The 24040-nt window shown below is 42.1% G+C and overlaps 1 protein-coding gene across 2 annotated transcripts; it reads left to right on the top strand.

The window, feature by feature from the left end:
• The first annotated feature begins 4532 nt into the window (after positions 1-4532).
• crfb2 (cytokine receptor family member b2) lies at positions 4533-23837 on the top strand. 2 transcript variants are annotated; one of them, XM_061723050.1, is made up of 8 exons: positions 4533-4703; positions 4875-5028; positions 8658-8787; positions 10393-10553; positions 13550-13695; positions 14206-14365; positions 16534-16649; positions 20988-23837. In XM_061723050.1, exons 2-8 carry the CDS (start codon positions 4962-4964, stop codon positions 21597-21599), a joined length of 1392 nt encoding a protein of 463 aa, XP_061579034.1. In that variant the 5' UTR covers positions 4533-4703; positions 4875-4961; the 3' UTR covers positions 21600-23837. The 2 variants fall into 2 exon arrangements, with proteins under 2 accessions (XP_061579034.1, XP_061579035.1); XM_061723051.1 differs by having other exon boundaries at positions 4833-5028.
• Positions 23838-24040: the final 203 nt, after the last annotated feature.

Raw genomic sequence — 24040 nt, 5'->3', positions numbered from 1 at the left:
GGAGTGGCTGCTGATGAGAAATGGGACACTAAGGGACAGGTTGGGATCCAAATTCCCTGGCAAGTTAACTGTGATAGCAACCCACCCGTCATATGGAATGAGGCCACCATTTGCTGCCATGACTCTCAGTTCCTCCTGTCCTAAGATCTCTGAAATTGGGCGAGTGTTGAGGTCAGGTAAGTATTCGTCTTTCCAATCACGGCTGACTATACTAACTTGTGACCCGGAGTCTAGCAGTGAGGTCACTGGCAAGCCATTTAGATAGCTCTGAACTAGGGCCCTTTTTCCAATGAGGGTAGCAACAGCGTTGGCTTTAGCTACACGGGGTAGTTGAGGAGGGGGCTGTGCTACCTGTGTGCAGTGACCGTTTGTGTTTGTCATTACTGAGGTCTGGGGCAAAAAGGGGGGTGTTCTTTTGGCCTCACCTGCTGGTTGGGACTTACTTCCAGACTCGGTCACTAGATGTCCCCCTCCAGTGGCCGGTTGAAGTTTTCCTGCTTCCTTGGTCGTTTCAGGCAGCCTGCTGCACGGTGTCCTTCATCTCCACATATGAAACAATGTTTACAATCATGTCTGCCTTGTTCCACACAGCTTGGACAACCATATGCTTTCCCACGTTTAGCTTGTGTTCTATTTTGACTGTACCGATTTTCATAATATTTTGGCTGTTGTTCACTTTGCTTTTGCATGGACATGACGAGTTTGGTGAGCTCCTCTACTTTGGACGTGAGATCTCTCATGGGATCTGATTTAATTTGGTTTGTTTTGGACTCACCACTCGCTGACTTTGAGTTTGGTTTCTTTACCTCATCAGGTTCAAGCTGCGCGCTGTGTGTATTTGTTACAGTCTGTCGGCAGGAAGAGCCAAGTCTTTTCATCCGCTCATTTTCTTCACTGGTGATTTTCATCACATGGCGCAGGATCATCTCGTCTGTGACACCGCTGCTTGACAACAAAGGTTTGAGTTCTCTGCGTATGTCAGTGTGTTTGTGTCCAAAGCCTTGGTATACTGTGTGCAGAAAAACATCTTGTACAGTAGCAGCAGAGTATTTAATGTCTGTGTCAGTCAGCTTTGATGTGAATAGGATGCGTTGTTTTAAACCAATTACTCGGTAGAGGAATTTTTGTGGTGTTTCGTTTTCTTCTTGTTTCGTGCACATCAACTCTTGGAATAACTCTGTGCTGTTTTTTTCTCTTAGGTGAGTTTGGAGAAACCCCTTGAGTTCAACTACTGTTATGTCGTCTTTATTTATCAACATCTCCTTGAATATGCCTGGTCTTATGATTTTGAGAACACCACGCACAATCTCTGAATCGGAAAATCCTTCCCTGATTCCATCCTCCATTTGTTTGCACACATTGTTGTAGCTGATGTCAGAGTTTTGATCACCAACCTGACCGCCTTGAACTTTGAACTCTCTCCTGGGTAGGTAGCTGAGTTCCCTCAGGGACACCCTCCCCTCGCGAGCTGACTGAGAGGCAGGTTCAGCCAGTGGATTGCTGCTCGGTTGCCTGGGCAGGACAGGGGGCGGGAGCAGATGTGTCTGTGGCGGTGCAGCATGTGCTGGCATACACTGTATGAGTTTCTTGTTTAGCTCTTCATAGCCAGCTAGTACTTTAAGCAAATTAGTGTTTGCTGTGTCAGGTGCAGCAATATCACTAGGTGATGCAGTACTGACTGAAATTGGTGTGTGGTGAATCTGAACGTGAGCGTCTGTGGTGATTTTCTGGCGTGTTTGGTTAATGACAGAACCATCAGACAAATCAACAAAATCAACAGACTGTTCACCATTTTGTACAGCATTTTCCTCAGTATCATTTACTACCTTTAGCAAAGGCCTATCATCATCACGACTTTTTACTATTTCATCAATAGTATCTTTCAACATTAGCAACTGGACCATCCCCTGGTCTTCTGTTTCAAGTAACTCCTTGCTATTCATGAACGAGTGAATGCAGCCGTAATACACCTCCTGATCTTCTTCCACAAGCTCTGTCTGGTCCACTTTCAACGTTGAATCCACCGCGCTGGCGACCCGAAGAAGCTCTTCAACTGACAAGGTGAGTAAGCTCTTCCTGATGCTCCACACCAGGCTTTTCCTCACGCTGTCCGACATGATGGCTCCTCGTTCCCCTCACGGCTGGCAACACCGTCTGATGATGGCACCTTCGGCTCTGGATCACGGACCTCCACTCCTCCACGGCTGCAGTCCCCACGGCTGGAAAGGCTGTTGGCTGGCGGCTGGGTGCTGTGGCCCTCACACCCAGTTGCTGGTCAGCGTTGTCATCACCACTTGGCTTCCGGTCCAGTAGAATGGCACCGAAGCATCCCGGACGAGCCCCCAAGAATCTGTAGCGGGTCCCGGCTGGGCCGCTAGCAGATAGATAATCCTGGAACCGGAGTACTGGAAACACACAAATAAAATGAGTGACACCGGACCACCTCTGCTCATTCTCCAGTCCAACGGATTATATTTATTTACATATTTTCTTTAACTGTTCACTGCAACAATTAATTATTTCTGTATATTGTCTGCATTAACGCATTGGTATCAACCATATCTATGAGACATTTCCAGGAAATGTATATCTTAGTTTTTCTTTCAGAAATAAACAACAAAAAAACCAATATCCTTTGCATTTAACCAAAGACAAACACTTTTCTTTGTAATCATGCACAAATGTCTATCACTAATCATGTAATCTCATCAATCATGTACACTCTTTTCTCAAACACACATCACCAATCATGTAATCTGAGCAATCATGTACAAACTTTTCTGTCTCTTACTGAAAGAGTATTTTTGTACCTAAAGTACATAAAATAAATTAAGTGTTCACTTAAAATAACAGAATAATAATTATTGCAGTCACTAACTCACGTTATATAATATTAACACAAATTAAACAACATAACTGACCGATAGCTGGACCTTTTGGCTTTGAACTCGGTCTTGCGTTACCATGGCAACAGCCGTAGCTGCTGTTAGCTTGTAGCTTAGTATTTGAGTGCTGAGCACGACACTACACAAACACTGCTGCGCTCTCACACACACACACACACACACAGTAATAATGCCCAACCTGAATCATGTATCATGCTGTATTATTATTATTCTTAAAAAACAACCCACAAATGCCGGGGAGCCAAAATAAATAAATCAAAAGTACACTCTAGCTGCGGCAGCGGCCGCCATCTTCACATACTCATTTGTCACGTACGCTTGGATTCACTGTTAGTTACTGAACTCGTAACTTTTCGACTTTATGTTCGGGGTTTTCATATTAACTTAAAAACATCTGAAGTCACATCAAAACATAAATAACCAACCTGGAAACACACAAATAAAATGAGTGACACCGGACCACCTCTGCTCATTCTCCAGTCCAACGGATTATGAGCTTCCCGTCCTCGTCGCGCTGTGAAGAGTCCCAGTGGCGCGGGCCGGGGCTGGTGCTGCCACCCTGTGTCCGTTTCTGGTACTAAAAGTCCTTGTGTGTTTCTTTCTTGTTGCCATTTTAGCAGGATGAAATAATAAAATAAAAAGATACAAAAACCAAAGATAGCAATAAACCAAAAAGTGCGGAGATAAAACAATAATAATGACAATAATAATAATTCTACAAAAATACTTTTGTGAGTATCACATATATATATATATATATATATATATATATATATATATATATATATATATATATATATATATATATATATATATATATATATATATATATATATATATATATATCTGCCTGGCCTTTCCTCTTTTTTTATTTATTCTATGTATTTATTTAATGCCTATAATCTCTTGTATGTTTCATAAACATCTTGTCTTTTTTTAACATGTATTGTTTTGCATTTGAATAAGGTAATTTCTTTTGTATCTGTTCAAACATTATCTGGTCCAAAAACATACTTAACTGTCATTTGTTTGTTTCAACTAATAGACAAATAAAAATCTGGAGGAAGAAAAGGAGAGAAAGCTCTTTGTAAAAAACCTATGGGTAAAATCGAAAGGGGTTTTCCGAGGGGATTTTGGGCTTAAGAAATCCTGGTACTCCCTCAACACAATGGGCTTAATCTTGTTTGTCATTTCCAGCATCATTTTTCCTATTCTCTTGTTATTTTTAATTAATGAATCCTAGCCAAACCCATATACATATAAACGTGTATACTGTACGTTAATACTAAACCACGTGACTTCGTATAAACGACTCCGGGTAGCGTTGCATTCAGACGCCGCCTTGTATATTTGTTTTTTTCCATTCCGACAGTCCTCTTTGAAACACAATCATTTTCATTCGTATTCTGATCGAATGTATTGGCTTCGGCGAAATAAAGCCCCTTTTCTGAAATCCCTAGTGTTATGTTAACACTTTTAAAACGGCATTTCTTTCATATATGCGTTTTTAAAGAAACAAAACAAAGCGATGAGAAGTTGAGAAAGCCGGACTCCCATGAAAGCATCACCGCGGTGAACACACGCGGGTCGTCGGCAGCAGCAGCAGCGGCAGCAGCAGCAGCAGCAGTGAATGGGCAGCTCCCAGGGGTGTTTGGGCGGCTGAGGGGACAGATCCATGCGGTACCGCTGCTGTAGAACCGTACAAACACGCTACCACGAACGTGGAAGCGTTTCTGGCTCATAACGGTCTTGATTTAGCTGAGGCGATGAAGGAGACGAGCTCCAAGCCCGTTTCCGGTGAGTGGGCGTCCGAGTTTATTTAAACGTTTACAACCTAGTTAGGTGCTCTAACTGGCATGTATTTCCACCGGCTTTTCTGGACTGAGTCGTGTATATTATTTTGATATTATAAAGTTTTTAAAACAGACCGAACTTCAGTTAAAGATACAGAAACTTGACTGTAAACAGAGAAGAGATCGTCATGAAGAAGGCTGCAGCTGGGAGGAGGGGGCGTGGTCCTGAGGGGGCGTGGTCCTGAGCGGCCGCGTCACGGCCATGGAGCTGCTGCTGGTCACGTGGTTGGAGCTGCTGCTGGTCACGTGGCTGCCCCTGGTCCAGCCGGGTAAGTGCCGCCTTCACTGTCCTGACAATAAAAACAATGAAAAACAATATATCCCCATCACAAAAACAAGAAAAATACAGAAACATATTTCAAAATTTTCAAGTAACAAAATAACATATTTGAACCATTTTTCAGACAATAAAATAACATTTGAACCATTTTTTCAGACAATAAAATAACATTTGAACCATTTTTCAGACAAAATAACATTGAACCATTTTTCAGACAATAAAATAACATGTTTTGTTGATGAGAAAATATGTTTCTCTATTTTTCTTATTTTTGTGAGGGGGGATATACAGGACTGTCTCAGAAAATTAGAATATTGTGATAAAGTTATTTTATTTTCTGTAATGCAAAAATGTCATACATTCTGGATTCATTACAAATCAACTGAAATATTGCAAGCCTTTTATTATTTTAATATTGCTGATCATGGCTTACAGGTTAATAAAACTCAAATATCCTATCTCAAAAAAATATTCTGGGAATCTTAATCTTAAACTGTAAACCATAATCAGCAATATTGAAATAATCAAAGGCTTGCAATATTTCAGTTGATTTGTAATGAATCCAGAATGTATGACATTTTAGTTTTTTTTAATTGCATTACAGAAAATAAAGAACTTTATCACAATATTCAAATTTTCTGAGACAGTCCTGTATATAGTTTTTCGGCACTACCTTGTTCTCTATAGCTGATATAACATGAATTACTCCTATGTGGGATCAATAAAGTTCTTATTTTTGCCATCTGAGAAAATTAAATATATTATATTTGGTGCCTAACTGTTTCCCAAGTATATTAGTGCGTGTGTGAATGAATAAATGAGACGTAAAACGTACATTTCTTTGTAGAAAGGCGCTTTATGAAAATAAGTCAATTTACTTGTATTAGTTTACAGCGCAGTCTTGAACATCCAACATGGTGACGATGTTGACATATCGCAACAGCGGGCAAGAACACTTGATGTGGTGTCTACGTATATATGTCTATGGTCAGAACCCCTGGTGGGTCTCCGGTACAGACCAGTGCTACGTGTCTGGCTAAGGCTCTGTCTTCTGGGGAGGGACAGTCAGGGCCGGCCCAAGCCTCCATGGGGCCCTAAGCAAAATTGGATTTTGGGGCCCTCTATAGAGGGTCTGCATTGACGTCACTTCCCCACTGGACCAGTCCCCTTTGAGTGGCAAAAACAGCTGCAACTAGTGGAGAAGACGGGATAAAAGCTGATTATCGGCTTAAATTAGCGTCAGTTGGACTTGACAGTGACCCGTACAGTTACCAAGAACCAGTGGTCCATGGACATTAATATTTGGTACAGTTACCAAGAACCAGTGGTCCATGGACATTAATATTTGGTACAGTTACCAAGAACCAGTGGTCCATGGACATTAATATTTGGTACAGTTACTCCAAGAACCAGTGGTCCATGGACATTAATATTTGGTACAGTTACCAAGAACCAGTGGTCCATGGACATTAATATTTGGTACAGTTACCCCAAGAACCAGTGGTCCATGGACATTAATATTTGGTACAGTTACCCCAAGAACCAGTGGTCCATGGACATTAATTTTTGGTACAGTTACCCCAAGAACCAGTGGTCCATGGACATTAATATTTGGTACAGTTACCCCAAGAACCAGTGGTCCATGGACATTAATATTTGGTACAGTTACCCCAAGAACCAGTGGTCCATGGACATTAATATTTGGTACAGTTACCAAGAACCAGTGGTCCATGGACATTGATATTTGGTACAGTTACCCCAAGAACCAGTGGTCCATGGGCATTAATATTTGGTACAGTTACCCCAAGAACCAGTGGTCCATGGACATTAATATTTGGTACAGTTACCAAGAACCAGTGGTCCATGGACATTAATATTTGGTACAGTTACCCCAAGAACCAGTGGTCCATGGACATTAATATTTGGTACAGTTACCAAGAACCAGTGGTCCATGGACATTAATATTTGGTACAGTTACCCCAAGAACCAGAGGTCCATGGACATTAATATTTGGTACAGTTACCAAGAACCAGGGGTCCATGGACATTAATATTTGGTACAGTTACCAAGAACCAGTGGTCCATGGACATTAATATTTGGTACAGTTACCAAGAACCAGTGGTCCATGGACATTAATATTTGGTACAGTTACCAAGAACCAGTGGTCCATGGACATTAATATTTGGTACAGTTACCAAGAACCAGTGGTCCATGGACATTAATATTTGGTACAGTTACCCCAAGAACCAGTGGTCCATGGACATTAATATTTGGTACAGTTACCAAGAACCAGTGGTCCATGGACATTAATATTTGGTACAGTTACCAAGAACCAGTGGTCCATGGACATTAATATTTGGTACAGTTACCCCAAGAACCAGTGGTCCATGGACATTCATATTTGGTACAGTTACCAAGAACCAGTGGTCCATGGACATTAATATTTGGTACAGTTACCAAGAACCAGTGGTCCATGGACATTAATATTTGGTACAGTTACCAAGAACCAGTGGTCCATGGACATTAATATTTGGTACAGTTACCAAGAACCAGTGGTCCATGGACATTAATATTTGGTACAGTTACCAAGAACCAGTGGTCCATGGACATTAATATTTGGCCATGAATCCAGTTTCCTGATATTTATATGTACTTAATTTCTACGCCGGGGAAATACACGAAGCAAAGCTTGAAGGCTTACAAAAGTCTTGACGCTTGGTCCGACTTCAAGGCAGGATTTGTTGTAGAAATTAAAGTGATGAGGAAACTGAACTTTATGATTTGACCGTTTAGCGTTAGCTACCCAAAAATCCAACATTACCTGATACAAAATGGGAACCACAAATCCACGTTTCGGTGTCTGGAATCCAGTTGTTTCTGTGAATTGCAGCGATCCATTTGTCTCTCTTAAGCTTATTTTTCAGCAGTCTGTAAAACGATAACTCAGATTTCTTGCTAAATCTATGAGTACAGTCGATCGCACAACAGCTCTTTACCATTTTAGATGTTTTCCAGTTGCTCAAACTGAAAGTTTACGCTGACACTCAGTCTTTCTGTCACTCAGTGGGTGAAACCCGCTGTGAAGTCGCATCTGTGACGTCATGCACATTCCCTCTCTTACTGCCAATAATACTGATTATTGATCAATTACACACCCACTATTAACGTTTTTCATGTTCTTCCCTGTCATTACAAATACACTTGTAAAACTAGATGTAAGAACTTTTTGTTGTAGTTAGATTGTTATCCACAGTGATTAAGACCATGGAAACAGAACAACAGATTAACAAACTTGCAGAAAAATCTTTCAATTAATATTGATAGAAGTCAGCAACTGCCCCTACTGGCCACACGGAGAAGCAACAGGTCAAAGGTCAGAGAGCTGCACAGTTGCAGCAGTGTTGTTTCCATCATCCTATTGGCTGGGAAGCTGACAGGCCACCAGCTCCATCATCAAAACCCACATATTGACAAAAGATCCTGTGATGGAAACAGCTTGAATTTGAAAAAAACTCCCAAATATCGTAAAAATCAGGAGGTGGTTTTTCAGGTGATTCGATAATCCACTTATTCACAAAAGTCCTCTTCTTTAAGTGTAATCTTGTGACTGTGTTCCAGCTGTGAGCGAGCTGCCGATGCCTGTGAACCTCACCCTGAACTTCAGCCACCTGGGTTTCATGCTGAGGTGGGCGCCCGGACCAGGAACCCCCCCAGGAACCTCGTACCGGGTCAGCCTGGACACACGCAGGTCAGTTCCAGCTGGAAAACATCTGTCAAACACAACCAGAGATGACACACCACATGGGTGTTAGTACCCACTCCACTCAGAGAAGCCAGCAACACAGAAGACCCTGGGAGAGGGACTGGGGGGGACTGGGGGGCTGGGAGGGTCGGCCTTTGGAGACTGTTAGAAGAGGGAGACTTCCAGGCTGGGAGGGTGCTTAGTAAAAAAGAAAAATTAAATTTCTTTGGAACCATCAAGGTTGGGGGAAAAGATTCTGCCATGAAATATCTAATACTGATCCTCTGTTGCAACTTCACTGTTGCACTATCATTTAAAAGAGGGGGGGGGGGCACAGAGACACTGGAGCTAAAAGCTACATAAAAGGCACATACTGTGTTCAGAATGGTGTACTGTAGTTCCCTGGGTAGCTAACATGGCCTGCATTTCAGACTAATAAACTCTGCATCCTCACATTACTGAGTTTTCTACCATAAATGTCTAATGTAACGTTCTGTATCTAAACTTGTATTACATTGAAATCCAAAAAAGTATAATTGAGGGAACAGTATTGAAGATAAGGTATCAGTTTTGGCTTCAATATTGAAAGAATTGTAACAGTACCGTGCCTTTTAAAGGTGAGACTTGTAGGGTTGTGAGAGCACACTGAAAACTCCATCAACTCTGATTATTTTACTCCATGTCTTCAGAATGACATGCCTTTATCCAGACTGAACAAGTTAATGTGACGTCAAGTTTAGTTTAGTTTAGGGCTGTAACGATTCACTAATCTCACGATACGGTACGATTCATGATATTGAGGTCACGATACGATATTATAGCAGTATTTTTTTAACAACCTTGAATGAGGAACATATGACTGGAAAAAATGGTCTTTTATTTGAAAGACACAAAATACAAAACAATGCTGTGTGTTTGCCCTATTGTTACAGTTTGTAATGCTTTATAACTGTTTAAGTTTTAAAAATAAAGCCAGAACAACCATTTTCCACAAACTGAACTAAAAGTAAATGTCAGGTTTGCATTATGATCTTCAGTTTATACAAGTACAAATATTTAGCCACAAACTGAATAGTTTCGCTCATGTATGATTTGACTTTTTTCTTTTCCAGAAATTTAACAACTAAAATTAAGTAAATAAATAAATAAAAGTAAATAATTACATACAATTTTACATCATAAAACAGATTGATTCAAGTGTAAGAGGAGATTTATTTTTGTTAAGAAGGTTATTTTGGTAATTCAGGGTCCATTATTTTATAAATCTATTCTTTCTATTCTGATGTAAATCAGGGACTATAATGACACTAGTCAGTTTATCTGTAGTGATTAGTCTGTTTTAGATTGGGCGGAGTGATACGCCACAGTACGGCACTAGGTGCTGTGTTGATGTTCTAAAATCCTACACTGTTGAGGGACATTAAAGTACACTGGAATGTATACAATTGAGACCAATCAGACATCTATAATGTCCTTTGGCATGTATGAATGGGTCCCCCAAAGTAAAGCTTTGAAAGCTTTTGGGACATTGGATGTTAAAGTGGAATCCGTCATCACAGACTCAAACCTTGTGCTGGTTGTAACAGCAGAACTGTTTCTGTGTCTCTGCAGGAAACACCTCCCTGTGGAAAGCTGCATGCAGGTCCAGCAGCCACTGGTGTGCGACCTGACCGGTGCGTTGGACCTAACGGAGACGTACAGCACCACAGTGACAGCTCAGCTGGACACACACTTTTCAAAGGAGGCCGTGATCCCGGAATTCCGACCCATCAGTAAGGAGCAGAGAACGGACACCAGACACACTACAATTCAATTCAATTCAATTTTATTTATATAGCGTCTAATACAACAGAGTTGTCTCTAGACGCTTTACAGAGACCCATACCCAGAACATGACCCCCGAGCAGTTATTACATAAACAATGGCAGGTAAAAACTCCCCTAGTGGGAGAAAAACCTTAAGCCAAACAGTGGCAAGGAAAAACTCCCTTTAGGAGGGAAGAAACCTTGAGCAGGACCAGGCTCGTAGGGGGGGACCCTCCTGCCGAGGGCCAGACTGGTGGGTCAGGGACGGCAACAGCACAGCAGGCAGGTGGAAGCAGCAACGGGATGACCAGGGGTGGGGACCGCAGGCCAGCACGCAGCTCCCGAAGCTCCGGCCCAATCAGCAAGTCCCAGGTTGGGGTGCAGGGTCAGGAAAAGACTTGTGCTCCGTAATGCAAGCTACAAGCCACCCATGGCCACCTGCAGGACAAAAGAGAGAAAAGGGAGGAGAAGGGGGGGGCAGCAACGGGATGACCAGGGGTGGGGACCGCAGGCCAGCACGCAGCTCCCGAAGCTCCGGCCCAATCAGCAAGTCCCAGGTTGGGGTGCAGGGTCGGGGAAAGACTTGTGCTCCGTAATGCAAGCTACAAGCCACCCACGACCACCTGCAGGTTCCGGTGTCCGGCAAAGGATGCTGCAACATGGACAAAAGAGAGAAAAGGGAGGAGAAGGGGGGGCCAGCACAAGAAACCACAGGAGCGACTCTGACACACTAAAGTTTACACTAACTAGAGATTTACCAACACCAGCTAGAGGTTTACTAAACACTAACTATAGGCTTTACTAAACAGAAATGTTTTAAGTTTAGTTTTAAAGGTGGAGGTGGTGTCAGCCCCCTTAACCCAGATTGGAAGTTGGTTCCATAGTAGTGGCGCCTGATAGCAGAACGCCCATTTCTACTACAGGCACTCTTGTCAACATTTTATATTACAACCTTATTCCAAAATGAATTCATTTGTCTCCTCAAAATTCTACACACAATATGACCAAATAATATATATATTTATTTATTTATTTACTTATTTATTTATTACAGAAGAGTATTTGGGCCAGGCAGGAGAAAAATAAAAATAATATTTTAGAGGAGGAAGATTTTTTTTTTTTCATTATGCACTTCGGGAAAAAAGTCTAAATGTCAAGATTAATGTTGAAGTACAATTTTGAGAAAAAAGTAAATGTTGAGAAAAAAGTCAAAATTTGATGACGATATTGATTTCAAACACATATCACTCATATGCAGTTGCATAACTTCAAAAACGTGCCCTTAACCTTCCACTCCAAGGATGTAAGTTAGTTAGTTAGTTAGTTAGTTACGGCTGCTGCGTGATTTATGTGCTTGTGTTATTCTCTCATATGTAAGTCGCTTAGGATAAAAGCTTCTGCTAAATGACAGTAGTAGTAGTAGTACATAGCTGTCAGTCGCTGTCAACTGGATTGGATGGGCCAGAGGAGACATTTCCACTTTATTCACCAAATTGTATTTCAACATTAATCTCGGCATTTCCACTTTTTTCTCGAAGTACACAATAAAAAAAATCTTCCCCTCTCAAACATTTCTTCTCCTGCATGGCCCTAATACTCTTCACTAATGTTTATCCAGTTTATCCAAATAACGCCTGTTAAGAAATTTGATCCGATGTTTTCGGGATGAGAAGAGCAGCCGGCTCGGAGCAGCAGCAGCAGCAGATCACGTACAGACGTGATCGCCGGGTCAACCTGCGCCGTCGTCCCGGGGAGAAACCTGCAGCACTGTTGAGAATTGCCGCTGGCTGAAATAAATAATTTAGGAAGATAAATGTTGGTTTAATAGATGAAATCTAACAGTTGTAGCTCCGCCTGTTAAGAAATTTGCTCCGAAAATTTCTGGATTTCTGCCTGCCGGCTCCGGAGCTGATTTATGGTTCCGCGTTAAATCGACGCAGAGCCTACGGCGTAGGGTATGGTGTAAGGTACGGCGTAGGGTACAGCGTACGGCGCGCGTCGCCGCGTACCCTACGCCGTAGGCTCTGCGTTGGTGTAACGCAGAACCATAAATCAGCCTTTATTCTGGCGTGATTTTCGCAACAACGGGCAAGTGAGTGATTATGTACATTCACTGAGTGAATATTATGAAAGTAAAATAATATATTTCTCGCTGGAAATGTAATCAAAACGCATTTTTATGCAGAAACTAACTCAAAATATTGATTTTATTCACTAAAAAATTAGAAATGTCCGCCATGTTTTTTTGTTTGATTCAGTCTGCAAATGACGACGAAAAGCATTCTGGGAAATTTTTCTGGCCCTAGTTCAGATAGTGAGCATCTGAAATCCCTGGATCCGTAGGGACAGTACACTAGTTTTCTTCACTAGCCCTACATGCAAAGAGGAATTGGGACACCCCTACCCTCACAGGAAAGTGCAAAATGTAGGGGTAGTGCTGAAAAGTAGGACTAGGGGGGATTGGGACTGGCCCTAACTCTACCGGCCGGAGCTTCCTCCATTTTTTCATAGCGGTGTATCGCGTCATTCAAGCAGCCAATCAGCACAGAGCCTCATTATCATAGCCCCGCCCACTCAGAATCCTGCATAGATAATGAGGTTAGAGAATGGGAAGATAAAGACATGGTTTAGAGGCTGAATTTCTAATTTATTTAGCAAAAACAATCAAAAGCTTGTTTTTAAGACATTCAAGGCCTGTTTAAAATAGGTATTAGATGCCGTAATAGGTCTCCTTTAAGATTCAGAATTATTATAGCTCATAGCTTTGGACTCAAAAAGACTTGCGGCCGTAATTGCTTTCAAACTTCAACAAGATATTGAGCAAAAGCTGTGAATATTTATACACGTTATATTTAGTTTATTTTTGATTATATTTGGAAGAATAAGAAATCAATTTTCAACTTGTCATTATGGGGTGCAGAGCTGAGCGTTTCTCTCTAACGGGTGTGTGTGTGGGTGCCCAGGTCACCTGGAGCTGCCGGTGCTGAGCGTGTCGCCCTGCGACTCAGACCTGTGTGTCCACCTCCACCTCCGGCCCGGACACCAACACTTCCTGGACACCTACACCAATATACAATACCAGCTTCAGATTAGGAGCAACACCAGACAGGTATGGAAATGATCAGTCAAAGCATCTGAAATGAGGATGTGTGAACAGACTTAGTTCATATTAGTTAGCATCATAGGCATGAGCTAAGCCAGCTGAACTGAACATTTTTGCAATGTAATAGAGAGAAACATTTCAGTTCTCTTGGTCAAAAGCTTTGTTGTATCTAAGGCAGCTATGACAGAGTCTTCCTTTTGTAAAGGTGAATAATGTATTAAATCAAATAACGTTGGCTGGAACTCCTGATAGCAGGAGCAGCGTCTTCTGTCCCGCATCATCCACCATCATGTAGAACACACATTTAACCATGTTTGGTGTCTTATTAGTAAGACTAGTGGTACAAAAACACCCAACCTAGGCAGTGAGACCCCCCCTCACCTTCAGCTGGGCTACATCACAGGGGGGGGATTATAGTACAGCTACTGCTAAATGAGTCTTGTGGACTAAAGGACCTGCATGATGCAATGATGTCTCAACTGATGACCCGTCTGTCTGTGTCCTCCATGTTTGCAGTTCACCAAAGACATCCGGTCTCTAAACACGGTGGCTTTACCAGACCTGGTTCCTGGAACACGGTACTGCATCTCAGTCCGCTTCAACGATGATCTGGTGGACAAGCATTCCGACTTCAGCCAGCCTGTGTGTGCTTTCACCTCGGGCCTTTTCCCTACAGGTACGTGCATCAGGCCTCTGTACAGTTCCCCTCATCGCTCTGTCTGCAGCCTCCAGTCACAGGTCCAGACTGGACGGAGCTAAAGCAGCGGTCAGCAACCCAAAATGTTGAAAGAGCCATATTGGACCAAAAACACAAAAAACGAATATGTCTGGAGCCGCATGTTGAGGAAAAAGTCGAAATGTCGAGAAAAAAGTCGAAATGTCGAGATTAATGTTGAAGTACAATCTCGAGAAAAAAGTCAAAAATGTCGAGAAAAAGGTCAGAAATGTCGAAAAAAAGTCGAAATGTTGAGAAAAAGTCGAGATGTCGGGATTAAAAAGGAAAGGAAAAAAGAAAAAAGAGAAGGAAAAAAAGAAGAAAAAAAAGAAAAAAAGGTCAAACATTTCTGAAAAAGCTCCAGGAGCCACTAGGGCGGCGCTAAAGAGCCGCATGCGGCTCTAGAGCCGCGGGTTGACGAGCCCTGAGCTAAAGGAAAGAGAAATTATCGGTCACAGCGCTTTCTCTAATTTTCTTTTTTTATTCGTTTGTTGCTCATTTTCTACCTAATCTTGTATTACCACTTGGTTTGTTCTTTTTAGTTGTAAACTGAAAGTAAAATAAATGCATGACAAGTGTAAAGTCTGTGGAGGAGGCCACAGAGGACAGTAGTAGGGTAGACATCCGTCCATCCAGCTCTTCTCATGGGGACAGCAGCCTGAGCTCCACACTAGTGCTGGGCGGTATACCGATTCATACCTAATACCGGTGTTTATTTTTCTTATGATATGAATTTTTCATATACTGTAGTACCGGTGAGTATGTACAGTAGCGTGCGCAGCGGAATGTAGCACCGCTGGACACTGTTTGTGAGGGGACTGTTTAGCAGCAGTGATGCACCGATTGTTCGGCCGAAAATGGCAAAAAAACACTTTTGGTGTTCGGTGGAATAAGTGGGAAAAAAACGAACAATTAATAACGGCGTTGTAGGTTGTAATATAAGGAAATAGACTGGCCACTCCCGTACCGGTTGCACCACAAACATAAATCGTTGGCCAACCAAAAAGTAACCACATAAGAATTTGACCTAACATTCACCAGGAGGTGGAACCAAAACAACATAATGCTGGAAATTAAAAAATGTTCAGTTTTTTATGTTCATAAAAGCATGCCTAAATGAAATTTATTTGATTTATGCAATGGTGAAAAAATTGGCAAAATAAATGAAAAACTACAATATTTCCTCGTCATGACAGTAAAATAGGCCATTCTAAGCCAATTTACTGCAGCAATTCCTTTCCAAATCATTAGAAAATGTGGTTAACACCCAGTTGTGCATGAAAAAAAAAAAAATACCGTAATATACCGTGAAACCGGTATAATTTTGAAAAATACCGTGATATAAATATTTGGTCATACCGCCCAGCACTACTCCACACTTCCACACTTTGGTTCAGAGCCAGCTGAAAAGTATGTTTGTTGGTTTTTTTCACGTCTGAACACAGCAGTAAACCCAAAACTGTCACGGCTCAAAAGACAGAGAACCCAAAAGCACAACACCAAACAGAATCAGAGTCCAAGAGGCTTTAATCGGGTCAAAGGCAGGCAGGGGGCAAACCAATCCGAAGGGGCAGGCAAAAATCCAAGAACCGGGAATCAGGCAGGCAGGCAGGCAGGCAGTCGGAAAACAGATCAGAATCGGGAACGCTGGAAAGCGAGTCATAAACACTTGACAATCTGGCAAACTGGAAGGTGGAAATGGGCCGGTATATAAGGGGAACTGATGATGAGGGAAACCAGGGGTGGAGCTGGGCCGGGGAAGCACGGGTGAAGGGAATGAGAGGATGTCTGGCTGATGAGGGTGGCAGGATCTGGAACGACAGGAGAGTTATCAAGTAAATAACCTATCCCCAACTGAGAAACCATGACAAAAACACCCCCCAAGGGGGAGGTATACGGGAGAGACCTTAACCAAATGTCTGAACCACCTCAACTGGCTCCTCTCAATGTCAGAAAGCAGTGACTCCTGAACCACTCACCGTATCTGTAATCTCTATCTCTGCCACTTTCTTTCTTTTTCCTCTGCACTGGACTTTGAAGGCAGCAAAGTTCTTCTTCCTCTGGTGTCGGGCAGCAGTAGTGATGCAGGAAAGCTTTGCCAGTGCATTAACACCATGTCCTTTCTGCAGACGCCGTCATCTCAGTGGGGCTGTGTTTGGTGGTGATGGCTGCGTTGGGAGTCCTGGCCGTTCTCTTCTCTGCTGGTTTCATCTGCCTGAGAAGGAAACCTCTGCCATCAGTCTTGGTGAGTAACTTCAGCGTGACGTACGGCTTCATGTCCAGGTTCATTTAGCTGCTGGTAAACGGAGTGCGGAGGAGGAAAACATGTTGACCTGGGCAAAGGAAGGAGATGGGTGAAAACTGAATGGAAAAATCCAATATGCGGCACTGGCTAGTTCTAAAAGTGTGTTAATCTCACCACCATGTTAAAAAATCCAACAAAAATAAAAATACTTACAACCTGGCACCAAAAACACCTTTAGTGTCCATAGCTAGAGTTCATCTCCATGACAACTGTATGGAGAGTAATTGGTGTTATTTTTGTATTTTTTTTTTTATGTACCTCATCTGTTGAACTTATATCACACTAAAATACATGCATAATTAGCATGGTCTTTTAATTGAGAGTTGAATTTAGTTAATGAACTTCAAAAACTCAAAATCTTACTAGGAATATTATCTTATTTCTAGTTAAAATGTCAAATTTTTAGTCAGAAAATCTCATCACACTTAAAACAAGAGTCATTACCAGAAAAATAACTTGTTATTTGACAATTTTCACCTGTTTCAAGCAGATTTTCACTTAAAATAAGTAGAAAAATCTGCCAGTGGAACAAGATTTTTTTGCTTGTAATGAGAAAATAATCTTGTTCCACTGGCAGATTTTTCTACTTATTTTAAGTGAAAATCTACTTGAAACGGGTGAAAATTGTTGTTTTTTTTCCAATGATGAGTCTTGTTTTAAGAGTAATGAGATTTCTTTTGACTAAAAATGAGACATTTTAACTAGAAATAAGACAAATATTCTTGTTAAGATTTTGAGTGTTTGCAGTGTGGCTAGCTGTCATCACAGAGCTGTGTATGTGGGTTGCGCCCATGATAAATGTGCCAAACCTACTCCGTTAATGCCAACCAGCTGATGTTGCTGTGGCTGTTAACACTTGCACGGATTTGGGACACACATGGACTGGAACATGGACACGAGGAGGAACATTATATTCAGCCATCAGTCCAGATTCTGCCTATGGTAGTTGGATCGAAGGGTCAAAATGAGGAGAAGATGCAGAGAACACCATGTGATTACTCCACCAATAAGTAACTAATTGGTGGAGCATCTCAGCTCATCTCAACTCTGCCTGGTTTCCTTTCCATAACAATTCAACACCCAGATCAGAAGTAGGAGGTTGGAGAGAAGCTGCTGTGACGTATTTGATTTGAACAACACTAAAGATGTAGAACCTGGAGGAGATGATAGATGTGTATGGGCTCAAATTAATGCCATAAGTATTTTGTATCTGTAAATAAACTTTGTACTTGTAGAAATATTTTGTGCGTGTGCAAAAAATATTTGTACTTGCAAAAAATATTTGTACTTGTAGAAATATTTTGTGCATGTGAAAAAAATATTTGTATTTGCAAAACATATTTGTACTTCTAAATACAAAGCTACAAACTTTTTACAAAGCTACAAACTTTTTTTACAAAGCTACAAACTTTTTTTGCAAAAGCTACAAACTTTTTTTCAAAAGCTACAAACTTTTTTTACAACTACGAGTTATGGCAGTGTTTTGACGTGCCAATACTAAGAGCCAATCAGAGATCTTTGGCACGGGTTTCAAAGTGTTTCTGGATAGCCAATCAGCACATTGCATCGCCTACTGACGTTGCCGCCATATTGGATATTCAAGACTACGCTGCAAACTAATACAAGTAAATGGACTTATTTTCATAAAGCGCCTTTCTACAAAGAAATGTACGTTTTACGTCTCATTTATTCATTCACACGCGCACTATTATACTTGGGAAACAGTTAGGCACCAAATATAATATATTTAATTTTCTCAGACGGCAAAAATAAGAACTTTATTGATCCCACATAGGAGTAATTCATGTTATATCAGCTATAGAGAACAAGGTAGTGCCGAAAAACAATATATGTGTATTATGCTCGTACTTGCATTCTCTAATCATCGCCCCTAGATCTGGGGACTTTAGGGTTTTGAGGGTTAATTAATATATCTGGCTTAGATTTGAGCTTTTTTTAAATTATTTTTTATTGACTCTTTACTCTAATCTATTTTATTTCTTTATTCCCCCTAAATCGAGCATATGACCCAACTCCTGTTGTTTTTAAACGTCCCGTTAGATGAGATTAAAGTGAGACTTGCGGGGTTATCCCCAGTATCAACCCCATCTGTGATGGAGCAGCATCAGCAGCAGCAGCATCAGCCCTGTCACATGTGGTCACACCGCTCTGGTAAAAAGAGATGTGAAAACTCTGAGAATGTCTTCAACAGGGAAGTTGGAAACAGCAAAAATGCTGAAATTGCGCTACATAACCAGCGGTAGAGTGACAGGAAATAACAGCAGCAGCACTTCTGAGCAAAACACACACCCACACACGTAACGAGAGACGTTTGACGGAGTTGTGGTTCTTCTGAGGTATTTAAACAGAAAAACACACACAGCTGTCACCCCACAGTTTCCACTGCAGAACCTGCTTTGTCTTTTGCAGATCAGTACAATTACTTGTTTTTGTAATGTTTGGATCAGGACGTAACTTCATAGAAAACCCCAACTGGTCTCTTACAGAACATAAAAGCAGGTAAATCTAGTCCTCAGGTGAACAACACCTTACGTTACATGATTGATCCTCAGTTGAGGTCAGAGCCGTACCAGGCCCAGGAGGACTCTGCCCAGCCCACATTAATGCAGAAATGGGCCAATAGTCACAACAGTAATGAAATATGTCCACTCATCCTTGTTTCTGTTAATCCTGAAACGGCATCTGAAACAAGAACCGGGAGCGCTCCGACTGAGCCCCACCTGCACCCTTAAATACACGATGCCGTATTTAGTTTGGTTTAATATATTTGTTTGCGACCCAGCTCCAAGTAACATAAAACCCAGATCTTCAAGGTTGACAGTTACGTAGTTTATTGTCCAGTTTTTGTATTTTCTTTAGACAAAAACAATAGTAATAAACAATAGTAAAAGAAACATGAATTTTAAATATTAAAGATACAATTATCAACTTGAAATTACATTATAGTAATCAGATTACACCGTATATCAGCTTCACTGAAATTAACCTGATGCTTAATCAATCACAACGATATGCAAATATTATTCATATATTTATTCAAACAAGGCCAATAAACACAAAACTGTAATTAAATACAGATGCACCAAAACATTAAATCAAATGCAAAATACAAATAGTTTACAAAACTGTACATTAACCAGAGGAAGAACTGCTGATCACCAGATTCTGTCACCTTGGTGCAACGGGCTCTCAATTATCCGAGACCCAGAGACCTGAGACCGGGACAAGACCAGGACCAAAGACTGTTGAGACCGAGACCAGACCAAAGACCACCAAAAAGTGGTCCTGAGACCAAGACCGGTCTGGAGAACTAAAGGTCTGGTCAATAGAGAGATGCGGTATATTGACTCAGAACTCAGCAGTGCCTGCTAGTGGATGAGTTGACTTGACGTAACCAAGGCAACGTAAAGGTGCGTGGTAGTATGAGCTGGAAGAGGGAGGTTCTTCTGGATGGATTGTAAATCTTGTAGATCCTCCCTAAGCAGCAGTACCCAGCAGTATTGGTGTCCCATTGGAGTCTCTCATCATTGTGGAGGAGTTCTTTTGGACAGATGGCCTCACATTTGCCTCTAGACCAGGGGCCGGCAACCCGCGGCTCTAGAGTGGCTAGTGGCTCCCTGGAGCTTTTTCAAAAATGTTTGACCTTTTTTTTCCTTTTTTTTCTTTGTTTTTCTTTTTTCCTTTTTTTCTCTTTTTCCTTTTTTTCTTTTATTTTTTTTCCTTTTTTCACTTTTTTTAATTTTTTTCCTTTTTTTCCTTTTTTATTTTTCCTTTTTTTTCTTTTTTTCCTTTTTTCCCTTTTTCTTTTTTTTCTTTTTTCTTTTTTTATTTGTTTCCTTTTTTTCTTCCTTTTTTCTCTTTTTTTCCCTTTTTTTTTTCTTTTTCTCTTTTTCTTTTTTCCTTTTTTAATCTCGACATTTCGACTTTTTTCTCGACATTTTGACTTTCTTCTCGACATTTCAAATTTTTTTCTCGAAGTGCATAATGAAAAAACTAAATCTTCCCCCAGTTCTAACTTATATAGAAACATGCAGCATGTGTTGTCTTCATTCTAAGGCTGATACAAGACTTTTCATTTTTTGCAGCTCCAGACATATTTTGTTGTTTGTGTTTTTGGTCCAATATGGATCTAAAATATTTTGAGTTGGCGACCGCTGCTCCAGACTACTCTGGTACAATGAAGAGTTTGCAGGTTGTATTGTTATGAATCACTCTGACCCTCATTTTTAACATTCTTCTGTACTTTTCTTCCACCAGACTTCCTTCCGTCCCTCCGAGGAGAGCCATTTAGTTGCATCGTGGACCGTGTCCCTGCCCTCCTTGTTGAAGGTGTGGCCGATAACGCCCTCTAAAAGAAGGAAAAACAGCAGTCAGTCAAGTTCGGAGGAGAGCGATGAAGAGGGTTCAACAGAGAGCGCTGGAGGGAACACAGGAGGAGCTTACGAACACCAGACTCATTCACTCACCTCATCATCTTGTTTGTTGGTGCCTTCTTCTACCAAGCCCCAAACAGTGGCCGGGTTGTTGCTTTCAGAGCCGCCCCAGTCCCAGACTTTAACAGACGTTCAGAGCTCTGCCGTCCCAACCAACAGACCGACTGCAGGGAGCGGTGGAGCAGATAACCAGGAGCAGATGCTGCAGGAAAGCTCTGGCAACGATGTGAACCTCCTCACGCTGACCTTCGGTGGACAAGAGCTGCCGGAGGCCCTTGAGCATGGCCAGCAAGGCCGGCACCCCCTTCCAGACAGGGGGGCGTTAGGGGAGGACAGTGGTACCCCAGTCCTGCCCTCTCGAACTGTAACTGCAGGATGGGGGGCTGAGGAAGAGGAGGAAGAGCTGGATGAGGACTGTGGATACATGGGGCGCTAGCCTTCACGTGGCCTGTAGAGTCTGCATAGGACTGTTTCCTGCAGGCTGGTATTGCTGCTTTTCCACTAGCAGCTTCTCAGCCCGACTCCACTCAACTTGTCCTCGTTTCTTTTCAACACCCAGATCAGAAGTAGGAGGTTGGAGTGAAGCTGCTGTGACGTATTTGATTGTGCGACACAAACGAAGAAGACCCACTCCGGCTATTGTGATCTTTCACCGCACGATAATCGCTTTTTAACTTTTTCAGTTTGTCTCTGCGCTGCTGAAAAGTGCGATTATAGCCTTGAGCAGACATGGACTGAGAAACTCTTGGTCTATTCTTTCATTCCTCGTGGCCCCATCCAGCTCTCTCGATATTTTCCTCACCACCAGGTTTAAGAAGGTCTCCACCTCGGAATTTGACCACGGAACAGATTTCTGTGCTGCCATTGTTCTTCAAAAAAAATGAACAAGAAGCCGCGAGTCGCTCTTGAAATGATGTCCGACCAATCGGTGTCCTGTAGTGTGATGATGTCAGATACAGCCGACTCAGCAGCTTAGAACCTCGGCAGAATAGATACAGAAAAGTATCTACTCGGCACGTTAGACCCCTAGTGGAAAAGAACCAAACCGAGTAGAGGAGAGTCGGGCTGAGGAGGTACTAGTGGAAAAGAGCTATATGATGTCTCATTCCCACAGGGAGTGAGAGCCGTGGCCTGGTCCTGGTCCTGGTTCTGGTCCTGGTCCTGGTCCTGGTCCTGGTTCTGGTTCTGCTTCTTCCTCAGGTCTCACCGGAAGCTTTTCAGAAGTGGCACACGCCCAAGTGCTGCCACCCTGGCTAGGTTTGTGAGATTACAAGGTCGCAGCAACATTTCAAGTTAGTCTGCTCTTTTAAAGACGGATATCTCACCACCACCTTCTTTGAGTAATGACATGTATATTAAATGTTTATACTGAACCTCCCCTTGTACTGTTCTAAAGCCCTGTGAATTGTTCACCCAGAGGCTTCACCGGTTCATGTCATATCCATGTAGGATGGGAGCCAGATTCTCAATGCCGTCCAACTGCCACGCGGCGTGATCTTCTGTGTGTAAATGGACGTAGCCTAGCAACAGTCCAGGTCCAAGATGGACTTGAAACGTAATTGTAGCTGAGCTGATTTGAGCGGAGCGGCCTCTTCTGGGACGTTGATTATAACACCAGTTCACAGCACTGTCAATGAGACCATTGGCTAGAGCAGGGGTCGGCAACCCGCAGCTCTAGAGCCGCATGCGGCTCTTTAGCGCCGCTCTAGTGGCTCCTGGAGCTTTTTCAGAAATGTTTGACCTTTTTTTTTCTTTTTTTTTCTTTTTTCTTTTTTTTCTTTTTTTTTCTTCTTTTCTTCTTTTTTTTCTTCTTTTTTTCTCTTTTTTCTTCCTTTTTCCTTTTTTAATCTCGACATTTCGACTTTTTTCTCGAAATTTCGACTTTTTTCTCGACATTTTGACTTTTTTCTCGAAGTGCATAATGAAAAAAAAAATTTTCCCCCAGTAATAACTAATATAGAAACATGCAGCATGTGTTGCCTTCATTCTAAGGCTGATACAAGACTTTTCATTTTTTGCGACTCCAGAAATGTTTTTTGTGTTTTTGGTCCAATATGGCTCTAAAACATGTTGGGTTGCCGACCCCTGGGCTAGAATGACTAGGATTCCCAGCAGCCGGCTCGCTGTTGCCACGTCATGGCAGTTGTGTGCTCCCTGGGACTTGAAGTTTAGTCATAAAACTAGAAGAATCATGACTTTTGATCAGCTCCGTCCAGACTGTGAAGATTCAGGCTCACAATGTGTTGCTTACGATGTGTTGCTCCCGGGTCTGGAGACCCGGAACTCTGCCAGGTCTGGACTCTGGAGACCCGGAACTCTGCCAGGTCTGGACTCTGGAGAGCCGGGACTCTGCCAGGTCTGCACTCTGGAGACCCGGGACTCTGGAGAGCCGGGACTCTGCCAGGTCTGGACTCTGGAGAGCCGGGACTCTGCCAGGTCTGGACTCGGTACATCCAGGCTCTGAAGAAGCAAGTACTGGAGCTCTGGAACCCGTTTAGGTTGAGCAGGACTGGATACACCCCTGACACCCTTCACCTAAGACTGACGCTGTGGTGGCAAATGTGACCTCCTTTTGGTTCTGGATATAATCCTGACCACGTGTGCATTCCTGACCCGTTGGGTGAAATTTAAATAAAAACATCCTGATGAATAAATTTGACCATGTTATGCTTCAGTTTTGTATTTTATTTCTAGGACTGTGCTGTAGGTTTCACAAAAAAAGAAATATCTTTCACTTGTTCAGTTTGTCTCATCAGATCAACTCAGGAATAAACCTGACTGACAACACAGATCCACACATTGATATGCTGAATCTGGAAAAGAATCATAAATATATGTATCCAGCTGAGCCACTAAAATAATGTACAATCATCACCC

The sequence above is a fragment of the Cololabis saira genome, chromosome 6 (assembly GCF_033807715.1).
Source record: "Cololabis saira isolate AMF1-May2022 chromosome 6, fColSai1.1, whole genome shotgun sequence".
Classification (NCBI taxonomy): domain Eukaryota; kingdom Metazoa; phylum Chordata; class Actinopteri; order Beloniformes; family Belonidae; genus Cololabis; species Cololabis saira.
The sequence above is the reverse complement of the archived record's forward strand: the minus strand, read 5'-3'. Positions and strand labels throughout refer to the sequence as shown.